General features: G+C 43.0%; 1 protein-coding gene across 1 annotated transcript in view; it reads left to right on the top strand.

Moving 5' to 3' along the window:
- AHCTF1 (AT-hook containing transcription factor 1) overlaps nucleotides 1-23846 on the top strand; it is a 111782-nt gene that overhangs the window by 85809 nt on the left and 2127 nt on the right. The window contains exons 30-34 of the mRNA XM_078786737.1: nucleotides 808-989; nucleotides 2366-2501; nucleotides 16081-17012; nucleotides 22596-22666; nucleotides 23568-23656. Coding sequence (XP_078642863.1) covers nucleotides 808-989; nucleotides 2366-2501; nucleotides 16081-17012; nucleotides 22596-22666; nucleotides 23568-23656 — 1410 coding nt within the window. The remainder of the gene's footprint in view (nucleotides 1-807; nucleotides 990-2365; nucleotides 2502-16080; nucleotides 17013-22595; nucleotides 22667-23567; nucleotides 23657-23846) is intronic.

Below are 23846 nucleotides of genomic sequence, written 5' to 3'. Positions count from 1 at the left end.
CTTCTTTTTTTTTTAGGAGATAATCTTCTAAAACTAAATCAACACATGAAAACATTGGACGACCATTTCCATCGCTGGTCCCTTTCACAAGAAGAGTTGCACTGAGCTTAATAAATCTACTATAGTCCCTGTCCCAGCATTGTTTGTAAAAGAAATGTAAGATTTTTATGGCAAAGCACTTCTCTATTTCCAACATTTTAGGTTTTGTTGAATAGCAAATTGGAAGGACTGGTCTAATGGTGGTAATTATCACCGTTTTGCACGATCCTGCAGTATATCTTCATTGATGTTAGGTACAAAAACCTTCATTTATGATACAAATTGCTCATCCATTTATTTGGGTGGTGTATTGGCCAAGACTGCTGGTTCGATCATTCCCGAAAAAAAGAATAATCTGGCTTCCGTACATGAAGCGAAAACATGCCTACTGCTTATGTGCATGTAATACACCATGGTTATATAGCTTGGAGAATTCAAATTGTAAATGACACTTCCAAAGACGTCTTAAACTTGCCAGAAAACCAACATGGCAGACGAAGGATTTTCTTCCTGACCATTGTGGGCGAAGTCAAGACAGCTCTCCAGCCAATGGGCTTTGAAGGCTTCTTGCACATGCAGCTTAGTTATGTCTTTTAATGTACAGTATAAGATTAAAAGGTCATGTCCCAGATGTTGGGTAGCTTGTAAATGATAATCAGCCGTGACCTCATGGCGACGTCGAAATCGACTCATCCACACTCCTCACGATTCACAAAGAAGGTTGTCGCTGTAAATTGAAAATTGTGAGGTTAATTTTTCTTTTCCCAGGGATTCAGCAGTGGAAGGATTTATCAAACCCCGCAGGCCACTTCACCCAGACAGTGCAGACGCCGAGGTGATTGAGGTGAAACCTACCCCAGAGGAGACTGTGCAGTTGCAAATGGCCGATGATGAGAGCACAGACAACTCGTCGACAGATGATGCTGGCGATGCCTCGGAATGTGATGAAGGTAAAGCTCTTTGTTTGATCGTTTCTGTATTCTATTGCCTTCTTGCAGGTAGCACACAGTTTACCTGCTTTACAAACTGTCCAATATATTCAATGGTAAAACAGATATCTATGTTTCTCACCTCACCTCAAATATCTATGATACAGCGCATTCAAAAAGTATTCACACCCGTTGACTTTTTCCACAAAATTGATTGTTACGGCCTGAATTTAAAATGAATTAAATTGAGATTTTTTTTTTGTTACTTAACTACACATTATACCCCATAATGTCAGTGTAATTTTTTATAGAAAATTTTACAAAATAATTAAAAACAAGAAAGCATCTGATAATGCAAAGCCCGTCCACGTCCGTTTCTATCCATACGTCCTCTTCTTCAATATGCTCAAAATAACGAAAACAGTTTATATATATATATATATATATATATATGAAAATTGATGATTTTAAGCAACCTTGACCTTTGAGCTTTAGATCTAACAAAAAAAAAATCAGTTTCTAGCTTTTGATTGATGAACCAATTCTGTGACCCAATATGCAAATTATTTAAATATCAGGTCAATTGGATGAAAATTAACGATTTTATGCACCTTGACCTTTGACCTTTTGATGCAAAAAAGACCAATCGCCTTCTACCTTTTGATTAATGAACTGATTCAGTGACCCGATATGCAAATTCTGTAAATTTCAGGTCAATCGGGTGAAAACTGATTTTAGGCAACCTTGACCCTTGACCTTTTGATCGGAAAAAAAAATCAGTTTCTAGCTTTTGATTGGTGAACCAATTCAGTGAACCAATATGCAAATTCTTAATTTCAGGTCATTCAGATGAAAATTGACGATTTTATTTGATGCTGACTTTTTGACTTATTAATTTTCCTTCTCCATATTCTCATAATAACGTTTTGTTGAAAATTTGATGACAAAACTCAAGTGGTAAATTTAAATTTCAGGTCAATTGGATGAAAATTGATGATTTTATTTGTTTTTGACCTTTTGACAAAATTATTAATTTTCCTTCTCCGTATTATCATAATAAAGCTTTGATGAAAATTTGATGACAAAACTCAAATGGTAAAGTTACGGCCCAGACAGACACACTAATACGTATGTCTATAACTTGCGAACGGCTGACTGAAGGGATCCAATTCAAAGTTGATACAGGTATGTATAATGATGTAAAAATGAACTGATTCGATTTTGCACGCACGTCTCGCACATCTTCTTTCCGTAACGCATGATTGCCTGGTTTAGATCTGAATATTAACTTGGTTTTTTATTTTATTTTATTACAATTGGATGGGATAGTGCTAATGTATTATTTAAAAAGTGTTCAGGGAGTATTGATTGGCTTGTACCAACTGCTGCCAAACTAGGAATATCGACGGGCATGGAAGAGGAAGCAGTATTGCCAGAAGAGGCCGTGGGCTCCTCGGGGTCTCTCTGCGCATCCAACGTGACGACCGGCCCAAAGCTATTTGCACCTGAGCAAAAAGTGCAACAATACCTCTCGTAAGCTTTTGAATATTGCTGAATACTGTGTGCCAGATATTTGAGCAAAATGAGTTTTATTTGCCTGTTTTTGGTTTGTACATGCTCTGTTTCGACTCTCTCACTTTCTAAAAGCAAACACCTCGCTTATCTGTATTCACAAAATGATAATCGCCGATGTCACGGTTATGGTAATTTCCACATTGTACAAAATGGCTATTGGGCTAATATTATCGTGTCACATGTTCAGCACTTTTTCAGTGTGTTGCAATGAGGGTGTAACATGAATGTACTTTGAGAGGGTTGGCAGGATGTGCCACAGGTATGCACTCTCTCCTCTAGGCTGTCCAGCCTGGGTTCTAATCTCGGCCTAACTAAAAACTGTAATCCCAGTGTTTCACAGGCAGGGTGATTCATCCATGTATGTGCCATCCGTCGGATGGACATTAAACTGGGCGTTCCGTCTTCCAGCATCAGTTGGTGGACATTCAATATCCCAGGGGTCCTTCATGAACAGGACAAGAGTATGCTGCTCTCTGAAAGACATTCAGAAATTCCTGCATTAACCGAAATGGGGCACTGCATCAGCAGCACAGCTGTGACTCGGTAATGATGCAACCAGTGGGCCAAATTCGGAATTGAATCGCAGTCCATTGTACATTCCTTTAGGTCATACAGTGTCTTAAAGTATTCACACCCCTTGACTTTTTTCACATTTTGTTGTTAGTCTGAATTTAAATGGAGGGTTTTTTTGTCACTGATCCACACATGGAGGGTTTTTTTTGTCACTGATCCACACATACACCCCATAATGTCAAAGTAGAATTTTTTTGGGGGGAGTTTTTACAAATTAATAATAAATTAAATACAGAAACACCTTGAAGTCAATAAGTATTCAACCTTTGCTATGACACTCCAAATTGAGCTCATGTGCATCCAATTTCCTTTGATCATCCTTTAAATTTCTCGACAACTTGATTGGAGTCCACCTGTGGCCAATTCAATTGATTAATTGATTTTGAAAAAAAAATCGACATCATTTGAAAACACCTTTCTATATAAGGTCCCACAGTTGACAATGCATGTCAGAGCAGAAACTCTACCATGAAGTCCAAGGAACTGTCCGTAGAACTCCAACATAGAATTGTGAGGAGGAATAGATCTGGAGAAGGGTATAAAACAATTTCTAGAGTGTTGAAGTTCCCAAGAGCACAGTGAGCTTCATCATTAAGAAATAGAAAGAATATGGAACGACCGAGACTCTTTCTAGAGCTGGCTATCCAACAAAACTGAGCAAACGGGCAAGAAGGACCTTGGTCAAGGAGGTGACCAAGAACCCAATGACCACTCTGACAGAACTACAGAGTTCATTGGCTGAGATGGGAGAACCTGCTGGAACGAAAACAGTCTCTGCAGCACTTCAAAAATCGAGGCTTTATGGGAGAGTGGCCTGACTTAAGCCACTCCTGAGAAAAAGGCACATGACAACATGTGTGGAGATTGCAAAAAGGCATGTGAAAGACAGAGAGCACGAGGCAAAATATTGTGTTGTCTGATTAAATGAAAATTGAAGTCTTTGGCCTGAATACAAAGAGCTACGTCTGGTGAAAACCGAACACAGCTAATCATCCATCTAACACCATTTCTACCATGAAGCATGGTGGTGGTATCATCATGCTATGGGGATGCTTTTCAGCGGAAATGACTGGGATATGGAGGGAATAATGAATGGAGCCAAATACAGGCAAAGTGAAAATACTTCCTCGTGAAAAAGTCCTCAGACTGCGGTGAAGAAATAATCTTCCAACAGAACAATAACCTCAAGCATATGGCCAAAGCAACACTGGAATGGCTTCAGAACAAGAACGTGAAAGTCCTTGAGTGGCCCAGCCAAAGACCAGACTTTAATCCCATTGAGAATCGGTGGGAAGAGTTGAAGATTGCTGTTCACTGATGCTCTCCATCCAACTTAACAGAGCTTGAGCAAATCTGAAAGGAAGAATGGGAGAAACTCCCCAAATCCAGATGTGCAAAGCTGATAGACATACCCAAGAAGACTCAAAGCTGTAATCGCTGCCAAAACCCCGCAGTATTGACTCAGTGGGCTGAATACTTATGAAAATGAGATTTCTGTATTTAATTTTCAATAAATTGGTGGAAATTTCCTAAATACATGTTTTCATTTTGTTATAATGGGGTATTATGTGTAGATCGGTGACAAAAAAAATCTCAATTTAAACCATTTTAAATTCATGCAGTAACAACAAAATGTGAAAAAGTCAAAGGGGCTGTGAATACATTCTGAAGGAAATGCATATTTAAGTTCACAGTTTGCTGATGTAATGCAAGGGTGGAGATTTGTACTTTTTTCTTTTCCTTTTGTTAGGCCATCTCATCACGATTCTCGAAGAGATTAACTTATAAAATGGGTCATGATGTCCGGATGTTTGTCCTTCTGGTAGTCCGTCTGTTTAATTTTGGCTATTTTTGCTGCTCCTCCCTTATCACCTGGCTGATGTTTTAAAACCTGCCACCTGAATACAAGAGAGTATCCCGCATAATCGCTCTGGTTTCAATTTTAGATCATGGGGGCTCCTGGGAAGGAGGGGGAGGGATGGGGAGTAGGGGGGATTAACCTATGAAACTTTGGATACCTACTTATCCCTTATTTACCAACTGATTGCTCTGAAAGCAGATACAGCCCTTCTATTTGATGCTTTGCAGGATTGCTTGATCTTAGATTTTTTTGATTTTGGAGTGACAAGATCATAGGCCAAAGGTCAAAGGTCATGTTAGGTAAAAATTGTGTTACCACGATAAGTTGTGAACCATTGATGGGATTCTGACCAAATTTGGTACAAGTATGTATTGTGATGTAAAGATTAACTGATTATATTTTGGGGTCAAGAGGTCAAAGTCTGTAATAGGTCTATAACTTGAGAAGGCTGAAGGGATCCAATTCAAACTTGGTACAGGTATGTATAATGATGTAAAGATTAACTGATTCGATTTTGGGGTCAAGAGGTCAAAGGTAAAATGTCAGATGTCCGGTCAGGTAAAGATTATGTTGCTACGCCAACTTGTGAACAACTGATGCGATTTTGAGCAAAGTTGGTATACGTATATATGATATAAAGATGAACTGATTGGAATATGGCATCAATAGGTCAAAGGTCAGAGGTCATCTCAGGTAAAAATGTCATAACCTGAGAACATAACCTCCCCTCCCCTCTGGTCTGGTGCTCCTGCCTCACACCTAGCCCGTCTTCACGCTGTTGAAACCAAAGCGTTCAGAATCATTGGAATCTCCCGCGATGAAGCTAACTCCAAGGGCCTTTCACTCACTCACCGCAGGCAGGTTGGTGGTCTTTCCGTCTTCTACCGACTCCTCTCTGGCCTTGCCCCCCCTAGTGTAGCAGCATAGCAAACCTGTTGTGCATTTTGTGATACAAGCACCAAATTTGGCACAAATGTACATTAATATGTTGCGAACATTTTCAGATATTGGGCCACTTGAAATTCTCTCTTTATGTCCGCCATATTGGATTTCAAAATGGCCGCCACTTGAAATATACATTTGCTATTATCTCTGGACGTAATGCAGCTATTGACTTGATTCTGGTATCTAAATGTATGTTTTTGGGGGCAAGGAATCCAATGGTACCAATTTCAACTTAATATTATCTATCACAGTCTGTTATATAATTTTATTTGGAAATTATCTAGGCAAATATTGGATTCAACACAATACTTTGAAAAGAATGTCTTAGTTCTGTAAATGTCTTAGGTGTATAATACTGACATGCTACATGGTCTAGTATTTGAGGCTAGGTGTACTGGTATCTGAGGCTAGGTATATACCGGTACTGAAGATACGTGTACATAAACAGTGTCATGTTAACAAGTTCAGCATTGCCACAAGTACATGTATGTTGTTGACTCATCGTCATGTGCAGTCCCCTTCACACACACAGAGGGCTGTGCACTGAAGGGCAGCCTTTTTGCACTTGCAGCGCCTCACACACCCTTTCTTGCACTTGCAAGAAACCAGCTCAATGCAGCTGTGAGCTGCCTCAGTTAGCCTGGTCCAGTAAGGTGTGTACTGTCCTTCTCCAGTCCTTGACCAACCCCAGTTGGTTGGTGGAGGGAGTTCTGGTGCTGGGTTGTGATCTGGTGCTGAGTCCTTTGATGTTGTTGCACTGGGGTTGTGATCTATGTTGTCTACAGCGGCAGTTGTAAACACTTTGCCACGCATCTTCGGAGGGCAGACCACTCGTTCTCTGTGAAACTGTTGGCAGACACTGTTGCCCATCTGTGCTGAGAGCTGGAGCACTCTATCATAGGAGATGCTCAGGCCAAGGTGTGACAGTCTGTCGACCAATTCCTTCTTGCGTGTATGAGCATGCAGCATCATCCCTATGTATATTGGAAGTGGGGTCTCCTGTGCAACACTGTGCCTGACACTGGTGGATGATGTGGTGCCACGTGTTCGCTTGTGTTTGATGCTGTTGAACTTCAGTATCTGAGCTGTGGCAATTGCTGCAGGGTTAGTGTCTGCCATCTGTTCCTTGATGCTGGGTCCCTCTAGGATCATACTGACTAGGGCAAGCAGCAACGGTGGCACAGATTCTTCTTGACATACTTCAGGGAATCCTGTGAAGGGCTTGGCTTCTCCAAACATGTGACGGCGAACAATCTGTGCAGCATGGGCAAGATGGACTGCATCACTATCACTGTCCAGCTCGCAGGCTTTGGCAAGAGCAGCACCGACATCTTCTTCAAATGCCATCAGGATGTCTCTCCCCTTGGTGTGTGCCCGCATGTCAGGAAACTGAGCCAACAGTCTCTGTTTCAGTCGTGTGGAGTGGACTCTCGTGTCGAGCTGGACTCCTAGCTGTTCCATTCTGGACTGATAGAGCTGGACAAGGTCAGCCAATCTGAATACTGGTGCCGTCTCCTCATCTTGTCTGGTTTCTTCAATGTAGAGGACGAGTTCAGCGAAGACAACTGCCGACATTGCTCGCTCTTGTTTTGTGTCCTGTGATCCTGTTGACTGGGCCTTTCTTGTGCGATTGTAAAGTCCTATCAAGCACCGTGGGTGATACTGGGCGTCCAACGCTATCATGTCCCCACCACTGAGACGGCCCAGCAGTTCTGTATCACCAAGAAGGGTTGCACAGGCACGCACCCGTTTGTCCATTTGGAATGTTGCAGCTTTCCGAAGACTGTCAGCCCCAGCAGGTTGTTCACAGAAGAAACAATTTTCTGAGACCTTCTTCTCTGTACTCGATGAGCGTGAATGTAACCTGGTGCGTTTGCATGCAGCTTGTTCCTCATCGCTCTCACATTCTTTCTTGAGTGCTCTCTTTTGTGCTCTCTGCAGTTTGGTGTTGTTGTACTGGAGCCTGCATGTCTGATGATATTTTGCACCGTGTGCAACCATCGCAGCTTCAATGCCATGACCATCATCGAGTCTTTCCAGGTGAAATGATCCTGGAAGCTCTCCAAGTTCACTGAATTTGACCAAGTTCTCTGCGAGTGAACTGTACCCACTCCCAATGTCTTTTCTCTTTGATTGGTCAGGTTTGGTCAGTGTCTCCGTCTTGTCCTCTTGACATATAAGGCATAACTTCCAGTCAGTTGTGGTGAGGTGCTGTGATGTTGATGGTGAAGTTCGCTCAACATCAGCTAGTCTGAAGCTCTTGGACATGGTGGAACTGTCTTCTGAATCTGCAACGATACAATGATATAATGTTAACATTTTGTTATCTATCTATAATTCCAGCAATCTGTGTGTGTGTGTGTGTGTGTGTGTCTGTGTGTGTGTGTGTGTGTGTGTGTGTGTGTCTGTGTGTGTGTGTGTTTGTCTGTGACCGCTGTTTCTCGACAACCACGGGTCCGATATACTTTAAACTTGCCAGGTATATTGCTGGGGACCCGAGGATGTGCCTTTTCAAGGTTTGAAATTAATCGCAGAAGTAGTTACCGAGCTATGTCCAAAAAACGATTCAACCAATCAGAGAGCAGCGAGCTATCACGTGTGCCGAACGTGGCGAACAGACTCTGCCTCGGATGGCACATTTGAGAGCGTATTCATTTATTTCCCGTCGGCAAACTATGTTGGCGCTATGTTGGCGTTAAACGATGTTTTAAAACTAATTAAAACTAATTTGCGATTCTTTCGCTTTCCTGCGATATGCGACCTTCCGGAGCTCCTGTGAGAGCGTGCGCCATTACGGATAGTACGGGTACGGGCATGCCATATGTTGGCGTTAAACTATGTTTTAAAACTAATTAAAACCATTTCATGTAAATAGAGGGGGGGGGGGGGGGGATTGTCACTGTACTCGCAAGCCGTTCGCCGTTCGCTTTGGCGTTGCGAATGGACCAAAACATTTCATGGACCAAACCATTTCATGTAAAGCGTTCGCCGTTCGCTTTGGCGTTGCGAATGGACCAAAACATTTCATGGACCAAACCATTTCATGTAAATAGAGGGGGGGGATATAATTTTAGATATATATATAGTACGGGCATGCCCTAGTATATATAATAGAGGGGTTTCCTCCGCCATACTAATGGAGAGGAGGATAATTCCTCTATATCGTAGAGCATTTAGCTTGGCACACTTAGGGAATTAGTTTTGTGAGATTATGCCGGAATTAAATTTTCACCCATACCGGAGGCAAGAAGAGAAATAAAATCACATGAGATTCTTTAGTTAAAAAATATTCCCAAATTTATTGAATATTTACAAAACATTTGAATTCATAAATTCTTACAATATTTACACAGCCAAGATTTAAATATAAATCAGTCTAAACTCTTATTAGGTTGGACAGTACATTTTCCAGACATACCCCGTTCTGTTAATTACAGCCTTCGTGTTAAATTCAGAACATGTCAAAACTGTCAGTGTGGAATACACACTTCACTCAAAATACTACTTTATATAAAACATTTCTAATTTAAAGCCTTATAGTAAGAATTTCAGATAAACCCCAAAAAAGTAAGACCAGGTTGGCTATTAGACAACCTGCCTCTGTCGTGCCCACCAGACAAGTGGTTTTAGCCAGCACACATGTGTATCAGGTAAGCTTGTGCTGAGTACATCATACCTGAACAACTCAGTGAGGCAGAACACAGCAGTGCACACCAGGGTGACCCCTTCAGTGCATAAACCAATTAACCTGTCCACTGCAGGGCATATAGAAATGAAGTTATTTTCTGCATATAATAATAATATAAGTTCAGTTCTATATAACAATTTCTGTTATCACCACTACCACTACAACTACCACGACTACAAGCTTTGTCTGGAATTTTGTGGACTAACAGACAAACAGACATACAGACAAGCTGGGATCAAAACATTACCTCCTTCCACCATTGAGTGTAGAGGTAAACATCATGGAAATTATATCATGCCCTAGATTTAATTCATGCTTACCCGTGTATTTGCTTCACTGGTTCACAAGGTCTTTTGCATACATGTAATTCAGACTCTCGTCTTCATTGCTGACCACACAATGTTGTCTAGCTGAGCCCAGATTGTATGTAATTAACTCATTTATGTGGAGTCACAAGGTGATTTAAACACAGCCACACACAAAGAACACAGTTGATGTGGGTCAACACACATGCAGCCTCTCTACTCTTTTATTTGGGTCAGGGCTGTGATTAAAGACATGTAGTGGAGTCATGTTTGTAAACATTGTTAAAGACATGCTACAGTGCATTGTTAAGGAAACAAGACAGATGGAAGCCTATACAAGAAATTTCTGTACTCTAGAAACACAAAAGATGGCTTAAAGGGTCTAGGAAAAGGGGATTATGCATGTTTGGTATTTATTGACAATATGAATGTAATGTTACATAAAATATGCATATGAAAAACACAAATGAATGGGTCACTTTGTTTCCTAATGGGATATGAATTTATATTTTAGACTGCCAGTATATATGAGCTTGTCTGAGTTGTTACTAGTGATTTAGTATAGTTTTTTTATTTATTTATATTTACAGAACTAAGACATTCTTTTCAAAGTATTGTGTTGAATCCAATATTTGCCTAGATAATTTCCAAATAAAATTATATAACAGACTGTGATAGATAATATTAAGTTGAAATTGGTACCATTGGATTCCTTGCCCCCAAAAACATACATTTAGATACCAGAATCAAGTCAATAGCTGCATTACATCCAGAGATAATAGCAAATGTAGATTTCAAGTGGCGGCCATTTTGAAATCCAATATGGCGGACATAAAGAGAGAATTTCAAGTGGCCCAATATCTGAAAATGTTCGCAACATATTAATGTACATTTGTGCCAAATTTGGTGCTTGTATCACAAAATGCACAATTCTTTTGAATATTTGGGCTAAGCCGCCCCACTACCAGCGCTCTCTGGGCTCTGTCCCCCAAATATTCCTACAGGTCGCACAAGATCTGCCTGCAACCCTCTTATGGTTAAACTGCCAAAATCAAGACTTTCTGCTCACCTTCACTCCTTCATTCCTCTTTTCTCCCGCCTCTGGAACAAACTCCCTCACTCTCTTCAATCCCACTCCACCCTCCAGGTCTTTAAAACAGCTGTTCACCACCATCCCCATCCAAAACCTTGATCTTTTCTACCCCCGCTAATTTCGGTCCCCTTGTGTTTTATACTTCTCCCATCCCCCCCCCCCCCCCCCTTCCCACGCCTCCTACCCCCAAGCCCTCTCCCTCCCACACTTCTCCCTGCTCTCAAATGTTGTGGTTGTGTGCTTCCCCTTCTCTCCCCATCTTGTCTTCCGCTCCCTCTTTTTGTATATTTTGTTTGTCTGGTTGATTTGTTTGTGAAATAAATGTTAGCTCTTTCACGAGCCTCGATTCAGTATACAAAAAAAAACAAAAAAAAAAAAAACAGGTGAATGGATTTAAATCAAATTTGGTACAAGTGTTATAATCTTGTAATAATGTGGGCGGAGGCATATTGGTCAATGTTGTGTTGTCGAAGAGTGTTGTTCTCCCTTATTCATGGTCTAGGCTCATGGAAGAGTTATGACGCAGAACAGATCAGGACACAACATAACAAAGGGAACAGCAGGAGAAAGAGGAAATGCCAACAGCAGGGCAGAGGGAGAAGTAGAGGGAGATGGACAACCAGGGGATGCAGGTAACTGTGAGGGTTAGGGAGAACGCAAAAGGTGGACAAGATGGATACATAAGCAAAACTTTTGGGATGGGTGGGGGTGGTTTAACGGGTGTAGAAAAGATCATGGTTTTGGATGGGGGATGACTTGAGATGGTGGTGAACAGCTGTCTTGACGACCCGGAGGGAAGAATGAGATCAAAGAGAGTGTGGAAGCCGGTTCCACAGGAGGGAAAAGACAGGAATAATTGAGTTGAGGTGAGCAGTGGTTCTGGATTGAGGCAGTTTCACGAGGAGGGGGTTGCTGGTGGACTGCGTGCGTCTTGCAGATACTTGGGGGACCGAAGGGGGAGGGCATGGAGGACAGAGGGGAGCAAGACCAGAAATGACTTCGCTCTAGTTACCTCTGCCACTGAAGTTGGGTGGAGGTTAGTTTCACCCCTGTCTGTCTGTGAACAGGATATCTCAAAAGGTTGTGTTTCGATTCTGACTACATTTGGTGCATGAGTTCGGGAGATGACAAGAACAAGCCGATTAGATTTTGGTTCAGGTCTGAATCCAGATCCGGCCTATCAGTGGGACACAAAACATAAACTGTTCAACCTGGTGGAGGTATGCGCTCTATCGTGTGCTGTTGTAGCTCCTTTTGTTTTAATCATTAAAAATGTGAAAGTTGACGCAAGAGTGAAATGATAGGGGGTGGCAGGTCAAAAGACCTAACAAAGGGGTGGAGAGGAGCAGGCAAGCTGGTGATAAAAGGGAAGTGGGTTGGCTGAGTGCAGCAAAGCTTGGCACTGGGCAGGGAGGATGCCAACAGGTGGTACGAGGTAGCAGCAGCTTTGAAGGACTGGCAGGAGGAGCACAAGACTGGTTTTGTGGTTGCTTGGTCATTCGCCCCCACCCCCCTTCCAATCCCCCCCTCCCCCCCCCCCCCCACACACACACACGAAAAAAAATGTTCTTTCTGATTTTTCAAAGTTATCCTCTTGCATCTCACTTTAAAAAAGGAAACTCAAAAAAAACTCACTCCAAAACATGATCTTATTCTATGTTCTACTTGTACTTCCTGTACATCTCTCACTTTCCACTTTCATTGAAGAAAAGGCTTCTTCCTCCTTCCTTTAAAAGCTTTTGCAAACATTACAAGTCAGGAGACGACGATGGTTCACGAGCGAGCGGTATTCAATGACAAAGGTCAAAACCGACATTGAAAATATATAAATAGGAATGTATTATCTGTTATGAGGTTAGTTAGCTACACAATACCGAAAATTCGGTTCGATTCCGACAACTTTGAAAATTTGACCTTTGTGACCTTCAAAGGTCAAAGGTCGAAGATTCTGAAATTTGTTGGAAAACTTGTATTTAATGATGTATGTGATAATATAAAAACATGTACGACATTTCACCCTATCAGGAAGCGAACAATGTAATAAAACCATCAAAAATTGACTTTTCTAAATTTCATGACCTTGTGACCTTGACCTTGGGGCGAAAATGAAAACTCGAGCTCCGTGGGGCTAGACACATGACATTGGCCTAACCAAATACCGAAACCCATGTCAGATTCCGCCAAACCCCTCCAAGAAGATGTAGCTTGAAATCGATTATCCCCTAAAAAGACATCTTTTTCGGGCGTGGCTCCGCCCACAATGGGCGCAATACGCCCACTCTAGGCAGGACACAACTAGATCATGATATCAACATCCCACCCAAGTTTCATCAAGATCGGATGATATCATCGGGTAGTTATGCTGCGGACAGACAGACACACACACCCATGACGAATATATAGTGGTCACTGTTTGATAACTTGTGAACCAAAAATGATTTGCCTTATTTATTTAACATCAGCACCCCACGTTCTTCTTGATCACAATTTATTGTCCCCCGTCGCACCGCGGAGCGAAGGGGGGACTATGGTTTTCCCGTGCGTGCGTACATGCCTAAGCGAAGGACCGCATTCGAATTTGGTGTGTGGGTGCAACCCACGTCAAAATCGAAGATGGCCGCCACCATATATATGTCTGAACCTTGTGAGCGAAATATCTCGAAAAATAAGCGAAGTACCAACTTCTAATCTGGTGTGTGGGTTAGGGTGGTCCAAAAATGCAAAAAAAATCACTTTTTTATCTGGATTTTGATGCTCTATTGGATTATTGTTAGAAATGGTTAAATCATTCACCCAAAAAATATTTTGCATCTGCGTCATCTATAAACTCATACACACTCAACATATAAATTTGTCATTTTGGTCAATTTTAATGAAAATCGTCCATGTTGAGGCTGACAAAGACTTTAGAAATATTTTTTTCCGAAATAATGTCATTGATGGTACATACCCCTGTGAAGTCCTCATGGTCGAAACATGAGTCAGACATGTATGAACATGTTTCAAACATGTTTCAAGCATTGTCAAACATGTTTCGACCATGATGATTTCACACTCACAGGCGCAAGCGCATGCAAAAAGTCATGAACCACAAAATGGCTTCGTACAATAGTGCATGTACTTCTTCCACCTAGGTTGCTATTGGATTGTTCTCATTTAGCCAAATTTGGTGAAAAACGCCATATTTCAATTGAAGTGTGTATGAGTTTCTAGATGGAATTGGCGAAAATATTTGGTGGGTGAATGTTTTAGATCATTTCTAACAATAATCCAGTAGAGCATCAAAATCGGAGAGATCGATGTTTTTTGGACCACCCTAGTGTGGGTGTATCTCGGCACAAGCAAGAACGCTGTTTAAAATTGGGTCGCCACGTCAAAATCCAAGATGGCCGCCGCCATGTATGTCTGAACCTTGTGAACGGAATATCTTGAAAAATAAGCGAAGTACCAACGTCGAATCTGGTGTGTGGGTGTATCTAGGCAAAAGGAAGAACGCTATTGAAAATTGGGTCGCCACGTCAAAATCCAAGATGGCCGCCACCATATATATGTCTGAACCCTGTGAACAAAATATCTTGAAAAATAAGCAAAGTACCAACTTCTAATCTGGTGTGTGGGTGTATCTAGGCATAAGGAAGAACCCTATTGGAAATTGGGTCGCCACGTCAAAATCCAAGATGGCCGCCTCCATGTATGTCTGAACCTTGTGAGCGAAATATCATATCATAGCATGTTTTCTGCGTCTTCCATTTTGTCAACTCACATCACTTCCCAGACGGGGGACCTAGGCGTAACGCTTGTTGTTATTATTCTTCATGTGGCATATTTTGCAAACGTCTCATCGAAGCGCTTGGTCTGTCAGCCATCCTTCGATTCCTACAGCTCGACCTTTCTCTGTGCCTTCCACCAAAACTTCTTCCATCCCATGATCTTTATCTCAGAATGTTAAATATGGGAATCTTGATAAGTGCAGTTTGTCTGCGCACAACAATCAAATCCACTTCACGATCTTTTAGTGTCAAACCCCTCCGTGTCTGTACCCTCCCCCACATCTATGAATCTGCTTCCTTCCAACCCCACCCCTTCTGTGTCCCCCTCTTCAGCATCTCTCCACTTCATGTCCCCCCTTTCTGCATCTCCCCTTACCCGACCCTCTCCAACCTTTCCCTCACCCACCCTCTCAAAGCTTCCTCCTCAAAGCATCCTCTTCTTGGCTTCCTACTCATTCTGCACTTCTCAACTTCCCCCTCATCCCATCTTCCTTCCCCCCTCACCCGCACCCTCCGAGCCACCCACCTGTCGCGCATCCTCCCAACGCTGCCTCCCTTGTCCCTCACTCTGTGGAGCTCAAACATTTGAGGCCTCCGCTCCAGCATTACAGATCTCTCAATCCAGGCTGCCCCCGACAGTTTAACATTGTATAACAGAATCCTTCCTCCCATCGGATGTCCCTGACTCCTTAGTTTCTCTCCCCTGCAATAGCAGCATCACTTTTGGTCAAAAACCCAAAAATTACCTTTGGTTGCGGCACAATTAATACAGGCACATTTTAAAACGGAACTTTGTATTGTATCTGCAATCAACATTGGGGGGACACATGAAATATGCAACTTTTTTGTGGGTTTCTTCCACACCACCACCCCCCCCACCCCCCCACGCCTGGTTCATGCCCCATAGGGTGGGCTACTTAGGGTCAGTGGTCAAAATGGGGTAACAGTTTTTAACTCAAAATTCAATATTGGGTCATTCCTGGTGGAATTTTTTGCCATCTTTCAACTTTGCTTTAGGTGGGAAGCATGGGGGTTTGCGATGGCATGCATCGACTTTGCTCTCATTTTATTTATTTCTTTTTGGGTGACATGGGCACAAACTAAATGAAGCACTGTTCTCTGCACATTACTGAATGCTTTGTTTTTTGACAAAAAATGATTAATTTTTTTCAATATTGACGTTTAATGTTTCCTTTATTTGCTAGAATCTTACTTTTGACCCTTGCATGATTAAAAAGTAAAGGAAGGGCCAGTTGAGGGCACAAAGTTTTAATAGTGAGTTTCGTACCAATTTTTTTGCAGATCTTCATCAAGCAAGATTGAAGCTGCATTACAAGGCCTGCAATATACCACATCTGAGGATGAGGATAAGGATGAGGATGAGGATGAGGATGAGGACGACGACGAGGCCAACAACGATGATGCTCCTATTGATGACAAAAATGAAGAATTTCATTTACACCTTCCACTGACAGAGGACGAGGAAGACGAAGAGACTGAAAATTTGAAACTGGAGGAAACATCAAACTCGTCGGCTCTGCAAGTGGACCAGAGCTCAGTAGATACTATGCCCTCGGACACTGCCATGCCCTCGGACACTGCCACGCCCTCGGATACTGACTCTCTCTCACCGAGTGAAGCATCGGTGAAAAGTGTTCATGACACAACAGCGACTCTCTCACCTGCATCTGTTATTGGAAAGGACCGCACAAGAAAAACGCCCCAGCAGAAAACTCCGAAACGTCAGCAAGGTGCGACAAGCCAAACCCCGCTTTCCAGACGCCGCAGTACGCGGCTGTTGTCTATTAGCCATTGGGATGCCGAGGGACATTTGAAGTGTTTGTCCACAAGCATAGGTGACGAGGTAATAAATTTGGCCTCACCGAGGAGATCACTTCGTTTTCGGAAGAATTTGTTTTCGGATAGTACGCCAGCGGGAATGAAGGAAGATTCCAATGTTGCTTTGCAAGAAAATCAACAAGAATCACAGAGGAGGAGCTTTCGGCCTACAACGGATGTACCTAAATCCAATGCCAAAAGATTACTACGTCAACCACTCGTGTCGCCCTCTCGGGCTGTGCACTCGGTCTCGACTGAAACGTCAAAGTCGCGTCACACACCCTTCGAATTTGAAGAACACAGCTTAGCTTTACAGGCCGCAACCCCTGCCAGTCCTGAGAAAGTTGCCTTTGTCTTCTCTCCTCCTATCACCAGGTCTTGTGCACGACAGCGGGGTGAGTCACAGAACACCACAAAAGCACTTTGTTTAAAGACGAAGAAGAATACAATCCCAAAGTTGTCCCTTTGTTTTGCCAAATACTCCTTTCAACCTTGTGCTTCTTGCTTTCCTTGAATGAAGTCCAATCTTGATTGCAGAAAGCTTTGCTTATTCTGAAATAGTATTTAGCAATAATTGGTAACACATCACTTTTTGTATTGAAAATTATATCGACAAGTCGGGAGACGACGATGGTTCACGAGTGCGCAGTATTCAATGACAAAGGATGGACTGTAACCGAAACGCCAGGCCTGGAAATGTCAAAACGAAGGCTACTGACCTTGAAATGAGATTTAAAAAATAATGTATAATCAGTTATGCGGTTAGTTAGCGACACAATACCGAAAATTCGGTGAAAAATGAAATGAAAAAAATAAAATAAATAATAATAAATAAATAAATGGAAAAAAAAAAAAAAAAAAAAAAAAAATGAAAAACCGAGCTCCGTGGGGCTAGACACATGACATTGGCCGAACCAAATTTCGAAACCCCTGTCAGATTCCACCAAACCCCTCGGAGAAGATGTAGCTTGAACTCGATTACCCCATCAAAAGACATCGTTTTTGACATTTTGACACGCATGACATTTTTTTTGAAAAAGACATACGCCCACTCCAGGCAGGACACAACCAGATCATGATATCAACCTCCCACCCAAGTTTCATCAAGATCAGATGACATCATCGGGTAGTTATGCTGCGGACAGACAGACAGACAGACACACACACATGATGAATATAGTGGTCACTTGATAACTCGTGAACAACAACAACAACAGGCATTTTTAGGCTTTTCCCTGTAAGAGCGGGGGTTAGCCTTGCAGTCCCCATGACAATCTTCTCCATTCTTCCTTATTTTCTACATCTACCCTTGTTAACCCCCTTGCCCGCATTTCTTCTTCGACCATTTTTAGCCAAGTCTTTCTCGGTCTTCCCCGTCCTCTACTTCCTTCTTCATTCATTTCCCCATCACTCTTCTCAACCAGTCACTTTCATCCTTCCTCAACACATGACCAAACCATCTCACTGTTTCTCTTCACAGCATCCATCACTGGCTCTATTCCCATCATCTTTCGCAATTCATCATTTGTCTTCCTCTCTCTCTCAACGATACTCCACACATCCACCGAACCATTCGCATTTCCACCCTTTCCAGCCTTCGCTGCTGCTCTACGTTCATTACCCATGTCTCGCTCCCATAATTCATAACACTTCTCACACATGCAGCATACACCTTTCCCTTCAGCTTCAACGACACTCGCCTCCTCGTCAGCACGCCACTCAGTTCCCGAAACTTCTTTCATGCACATCTCACTCCAGCAACCGTTGCCGAATCTGATCCACCTTCTCCATTCAGCATGTCTCCGAGGTAGCAAAATGTTTTCACACCTTCCAGCTTCACGCCGACTCCAAGATCCAACTCAACATTTCCTCCATCTGCAGCTCCCTCTGTGCACACCTTACACTTGAATGTAGCTGCCACACTGGTTAATGACCCTCTCAAACCACTACATTTTTGATGAACCCACTCAGCACACATTGTACATTGAATGGAATTCACTCCGACACCCTTCCTGGTGTGTACCCCGATTCAGAGTGGGCGCACTGTATCCCTGCGCATCGAAGAGCGTGACCAAGGGTTGGCATCAGGAAGGGCATCCGGCCATAAAAACATTGCCTCAAACAGGGAACCATGATTGTCATGGGGCCCGCAAGGCTAACCCCCGCTCTAGCGGGGAAAATGGCCTTAAAACGATCATTCATATATATATATACCCTTCCTGCACACAGCACACGGCCACTTCCCAGTTCTTTCCACCTCACCACATGCTTTATTTACCAGTTGCCATCACCTTCGTTTTTCTGATATTCACCTTCAGACCTTTTGTCTCCATACATTCCTTCCACTTGTTCATCTTTTCCTTCAGTCCATCCATACTTTCTGCAATCAACACCAGATCATCTGCATACAACAACTCCCACGGTAAACCCTCCTTTACGTTTTGAGCCAGCACCTCCATCACAGCTACCAATAGTAGTGGACTTAGTACCGACCCCTGATGCACTCCCACCTTCACCTCAAACTCACCACTGTTCCCGTCCTTCGTCCTTACAGCTGTGCGCGCTCTTTTGTACATTGTCATCACTACTCTGATCAACCATTCCTCCACTCCTAACTTCCTCAATGCCCATGTCACTACTTCACGTGGAACCCTATCGAATGCTTTCTCCAGATCAACAAACCCAAGAAACAACTTCTTCCTCTTCTCCATGTACTTCTGCAACTGCCTCACAATAAAAAGCGCGTCTGTCGTTCCTCTTCCTGGCATAAATCCAAACTGCATTTCTTCAACCTTCACTTTCTTCTTTATCCTCCTCCCCAACACCTTTTCCAATACCTTCATTCCATGCTCCAATAACTTTATCGCTCGATACGAGCCACAGTCCATAGGGTCACCTTTCCCCTTGTATAGAGGGACGAGGGTACTCAGTTCCCAATCCACTGGAATGCGGCCTTCTTTCACCACCAGATTACAGATCTGTCATTCTCTTCACACCCCAATTTCCTGCTGCCTTCAACATATCTCCCACAACTCCCGTCGGCCCTCCCACTTTTCTACTCTTCATTGCTTTTATCGCTTCCTCAACTTCCTTCTCAGTTATCTTCTCTGCCGGTCCTAAAACTGGGTTACTCTCTATGTTGCCATCCCATTCATTCTCTGCATTCAACATTATTTCCATATATCTCTTCCATCTTCCTTTAATTCCATCCGGGTCCACAACGATTTGTCCCACTTCATCCTTCAAGCAACTCACCCCAATCACATCACACCTCTTTCGCTATCTGCTTTGCAATCCTGAATACCGCTCTCTGACCCTCTGCCGAATCCAAGCGTTCTCCGAACATTTTCCTACATGCCTCCTGCGCCTTTGCTACCTCTTTCTTTGCAGCCTTCTTGGCTGCCTTATAACTTTCATGCTCTGCTTTTTCTGCCCCCATACCCTTCGCCCTCTGCCACTCCTTGAACTTCTTCCTCTTCTCGTCAATCTTCTTTCCAACTTCATCATCCCACCACCATGTTTCCGAGTGCCTCGGTGGTTCTTTTGTCCATCCACATACCTCACCAACGGCTCCCAACAGACTATCTTTCATTGACATCCAACCACTTTCAAGCTCAACCACATCATCCTCGACCATACTCAGCCTCTCTTTTAATGCCTCCCTCACTGTCACCTCTTTCAACCTCCACACCTTCATTCTCGGTTGGTACTTCACCCGCCGAGCTCTCCACGCACCTTTCGCCCTTATGTTGCAGACAACCAAGTGGTGCTGTGAAACAGCCTCCTCCCCTGGGATCACCTTTGTGTCCCGGAGGTGCCCCCTATCTCGCCTACGCACCAGCAGGTAGTCAACGGTTGTCGTCGACCCACCTGACGTGTATGTAACAAGCTTATTATCCTCTTTCTGGAACTGAGTATTACAAATCAACAAATCAGCTCCATCAGCAAACTCCAAAATCCTTTCACCTTCTCCATTTCTCACACCATATCCATAACCCCCATGAACTCCGTCAAAACCATCCATACTCCTTCCCACATGTCCATTTAGGTCTCCTCCTACCACAACAACTTCCTCATCTTTCACGTTTTCCATCAGCTTCTCTATCGCACACCAGAACTTGTCCTTCTCTTCATCGCTCCGACCAACCTGCGGAGCATATCCTGAGATGACGTTCACCAAGAGCTTTCCAATCATCATTTTCACCATCAACCTTTCACTCACTCTCGTCACACTCACCACATTGTCTACAAACTCCTCAGAAAACAGGACACCAACACCATGCATGCCCTCTGGGCACCCTTGCCACACAAACTTGTATTTCTGTCCCTGCCTACCCTTCACCATTCTCACACCACTTCCCTTCCATCTAGTCTCCTGCACACAGCATATGTCCACTCTTCTTCTGACCAATACATCCACCACTTCTCCTGATCTCCCTGTCATTGTCCCGACATTCCACGTCCCAAACCTCAGAAACCGATCTCCACGTGGGGCATCATCAGACGTTTCGTCGTCATAAATGGAGTCATTTCCACCCTTTCTTCGATCGGGTTCCCCACCTTGAGTTTTGACGAGAGGGAGTGGGGTCCCCCACGGGGTACTTCGGGCTGTACCCTCCCATATGTAGTTGTAATTGTCATGGTTCTCTTTTTGAGGCAATGTTTTTATGGCCGGATGCCCTTCCTGACGCCAACCCTGTAAGTCGCCTCTTACGACACGCAGGGATACGGTGTACCTATTCTAAACCGGGGTACACACCGGGTTGATAACTCGTGAACCAATAATCATTTTTAAAGCGACAAACCTGAACCAATAATCATTTTTAAAGCGACAAACCTGAGGCAGATTTATTCATCTCACTTGCCTCTGCTCTAACAGGAGAATGTCGCAGGGTAATTGCAGCCAATCAGGGATCCACAAAAGCAAGAAGGCTTTTGTTGAGCTTGGTAGGTCCCGTTGGAAGTTCCACGTGGTACTGCTGTTTTCTTACATATTTTTTATACCTCTGCAGCCCAAGGCTGGACGCATTGTTTTCCGGTCGTCCGTCTGGCCATTCGTGTTTGTGTTCGTTATTGGGTTTCTTGTCGCTTAGACAACTGGAAAATCACTGAAGGGATTTCATCCAAACTTGGCAAATGTATGGACGGTAACACAAACATGGACTGGCTCAATCTTGGGGTTTAAAAGGTCACTTGCCCTTTGAAAATCATTTTGCAGATCATAACCAGAGTAAGAAACATTTGACGTTTCTCTTCTACTTTACTCTCTCATGCTCTGTCATGTGAACTTAAGTGGGATGACATCTGATACGGGCGGCTGCGCATCAATCGCCACATTTGTCAAATTCCATTTCCAGTTTCAAGGCCTGCAACTAATTTTTACCCTCGCCAGAGGAGAGGGTATTGCATTTGAGTCCATTTGTCCACACAGAATAAATGTGATTTTCTCTGCAACCGTTGTGCTGATTGACAGGAAATTTTCACCATAGGTGCAACTCCACGTGTAGAATTTTTTGATAACGATGACGTCATAGGTCACGTGGTTCGGCCGCCATCTTAGAAAAACCGAAAAACTTTGCACCTCCATACCTCCGAAAGCACTGAATAGGAAAAATTGAGACATGGCTCATTGTAAAGAACTCTCCATGGGAAATAAAATATGTTAATGTCATACGTACCTCCATTATGACGTCATAATTCAACAAGTACAAAACTTTATCTGATCAAGATGAAATTTCTTGAGCATAATCTCGGGATAAATTGGTGGGGGAAAAAAAATGTCGTCATTGGTCACGTGGTTCGGCCGCCATATTTGTTTTTCCACAAAAGCCTTAAAAACCACTGAAAACATCCTGGCATGGGTCTGCAATCTGATTGCTCTTTCTAGTTTTGATGATGTAATACTTTTGTTGTGAAGCACTTTTTCTCACATCATTGCTGCACCTCCTACCCCTCTCCTTGTGTTTAACTCTCTACAGCTGCAATGGCAGCGACAGAACCATTGGTGGCGTACACGTTCTCACCTCCACACCTGAACCCTGCCAACCGGGTACGTTTGCGGATTGGGGGAGGGTCTTGTTGTTTTCCTTTCCTTTTCGATCACCATGGATGGGCAGATGATGCTCTGGTTTTTGGCCTTTTAATAATAGATGTACTTTCAATTTGGCAGGCAAATCAACTACAAATATGGTAATGTTGGTAACCTCTGCCACAAAAGGTGGATGGAGGTTATGTTTTCACCCCTGTCTATCCGTGAGTGAGGTATCGCAAATTGTGGATGGATTGGGACAGAACTTGGTGGACAGGTTGGGTGTGTGACAAGGACTAATCTATTCCATTTTTGGTGAAGATCCGAATCCGGATATTATCATTTTTCAAGTGATTCTTCACTGTTGAGAAATGGGGCCAAAAACGATATATAACATATTTCAAGAAGTTGTGAATTTTGACAAAGCTAGGTGGACCACTGAAGGGATGGATGGTGAAAGATGGGTTTTATAAAAGTGTCAAGCTCACGGCTCGTGAATTTTTCTTTTGGTGTTCCCGAAAAACCGTGAATTCGTGTGACTGCCGTGAATAGAGAAAAAAATTCGCGGGACACTTCCGCGAATAGAGAAACAGGTTGCATTTTATCAACCGCGAATATGTGAAATCTGCGAATAGGCTATGAATAGTTATCAACCGCGAATATGTGAAATATGCGAATAGTGGGGTCCAACGGTATTTCATTTTCAATAAATTTGTAAAAATTTCTAAAAATGCGATTTGACTTTGCATTTTTGGGGTATTATGTGTGGATCAGTGACAAAATTTACATTTACTGCATTTTAAATTCAGGCTTTAACAAAAAAAAATGCGAAAAAGTCAAGGGGTGTGAATACCTTGTGAAAGCACTGTAAAACTACTCCTTTGCCAGCTCCTGAACTGGAATTTCTCGTCATTTTTTGCAGGACAAAGACAATATTGAGAAGGTTCAACAGTCCACAGGAAGAAAACAGAAGGTCAAAACATCAGCTGAAAAGAGTGTCAAAAGGAACAGGTATGTTGAACAATTTTCTCTGTTGTTGAAAGAACCTCTGAATATCTATGAGATGTCATTCTACTCAATCGATTTATAAACGTGGTCGTGTGCATGCATCAAATTATTATTTTCCATCCCAACTCCACGAGAATGTGCGAAAAGATGAAAAGGTCAGGAAATTTTGAAAATGTCTCCTTTCCTTTCCTTT

Source organism: Myxine glutinosa, chromosome 11, assembly GCF_964187855.1.
Source record: "Myxine glutinosa chromosome 11, kmMyxGlut1.1, whole genome shotgun sequence".
In the NCBI taxonomy this organism is placed as follows: domain Eukaryota; kingdom Metazoa; phylum Chordata; class Myxini; order Myxiniformes; family Myxinidae; genus Myxine; species Myxine glutinosa.
The sequence above is the reverse complement of the archived record's forward strand: the minus strand, read 5'-3'. Positions and strand labels throughout refer to the sequence as shown.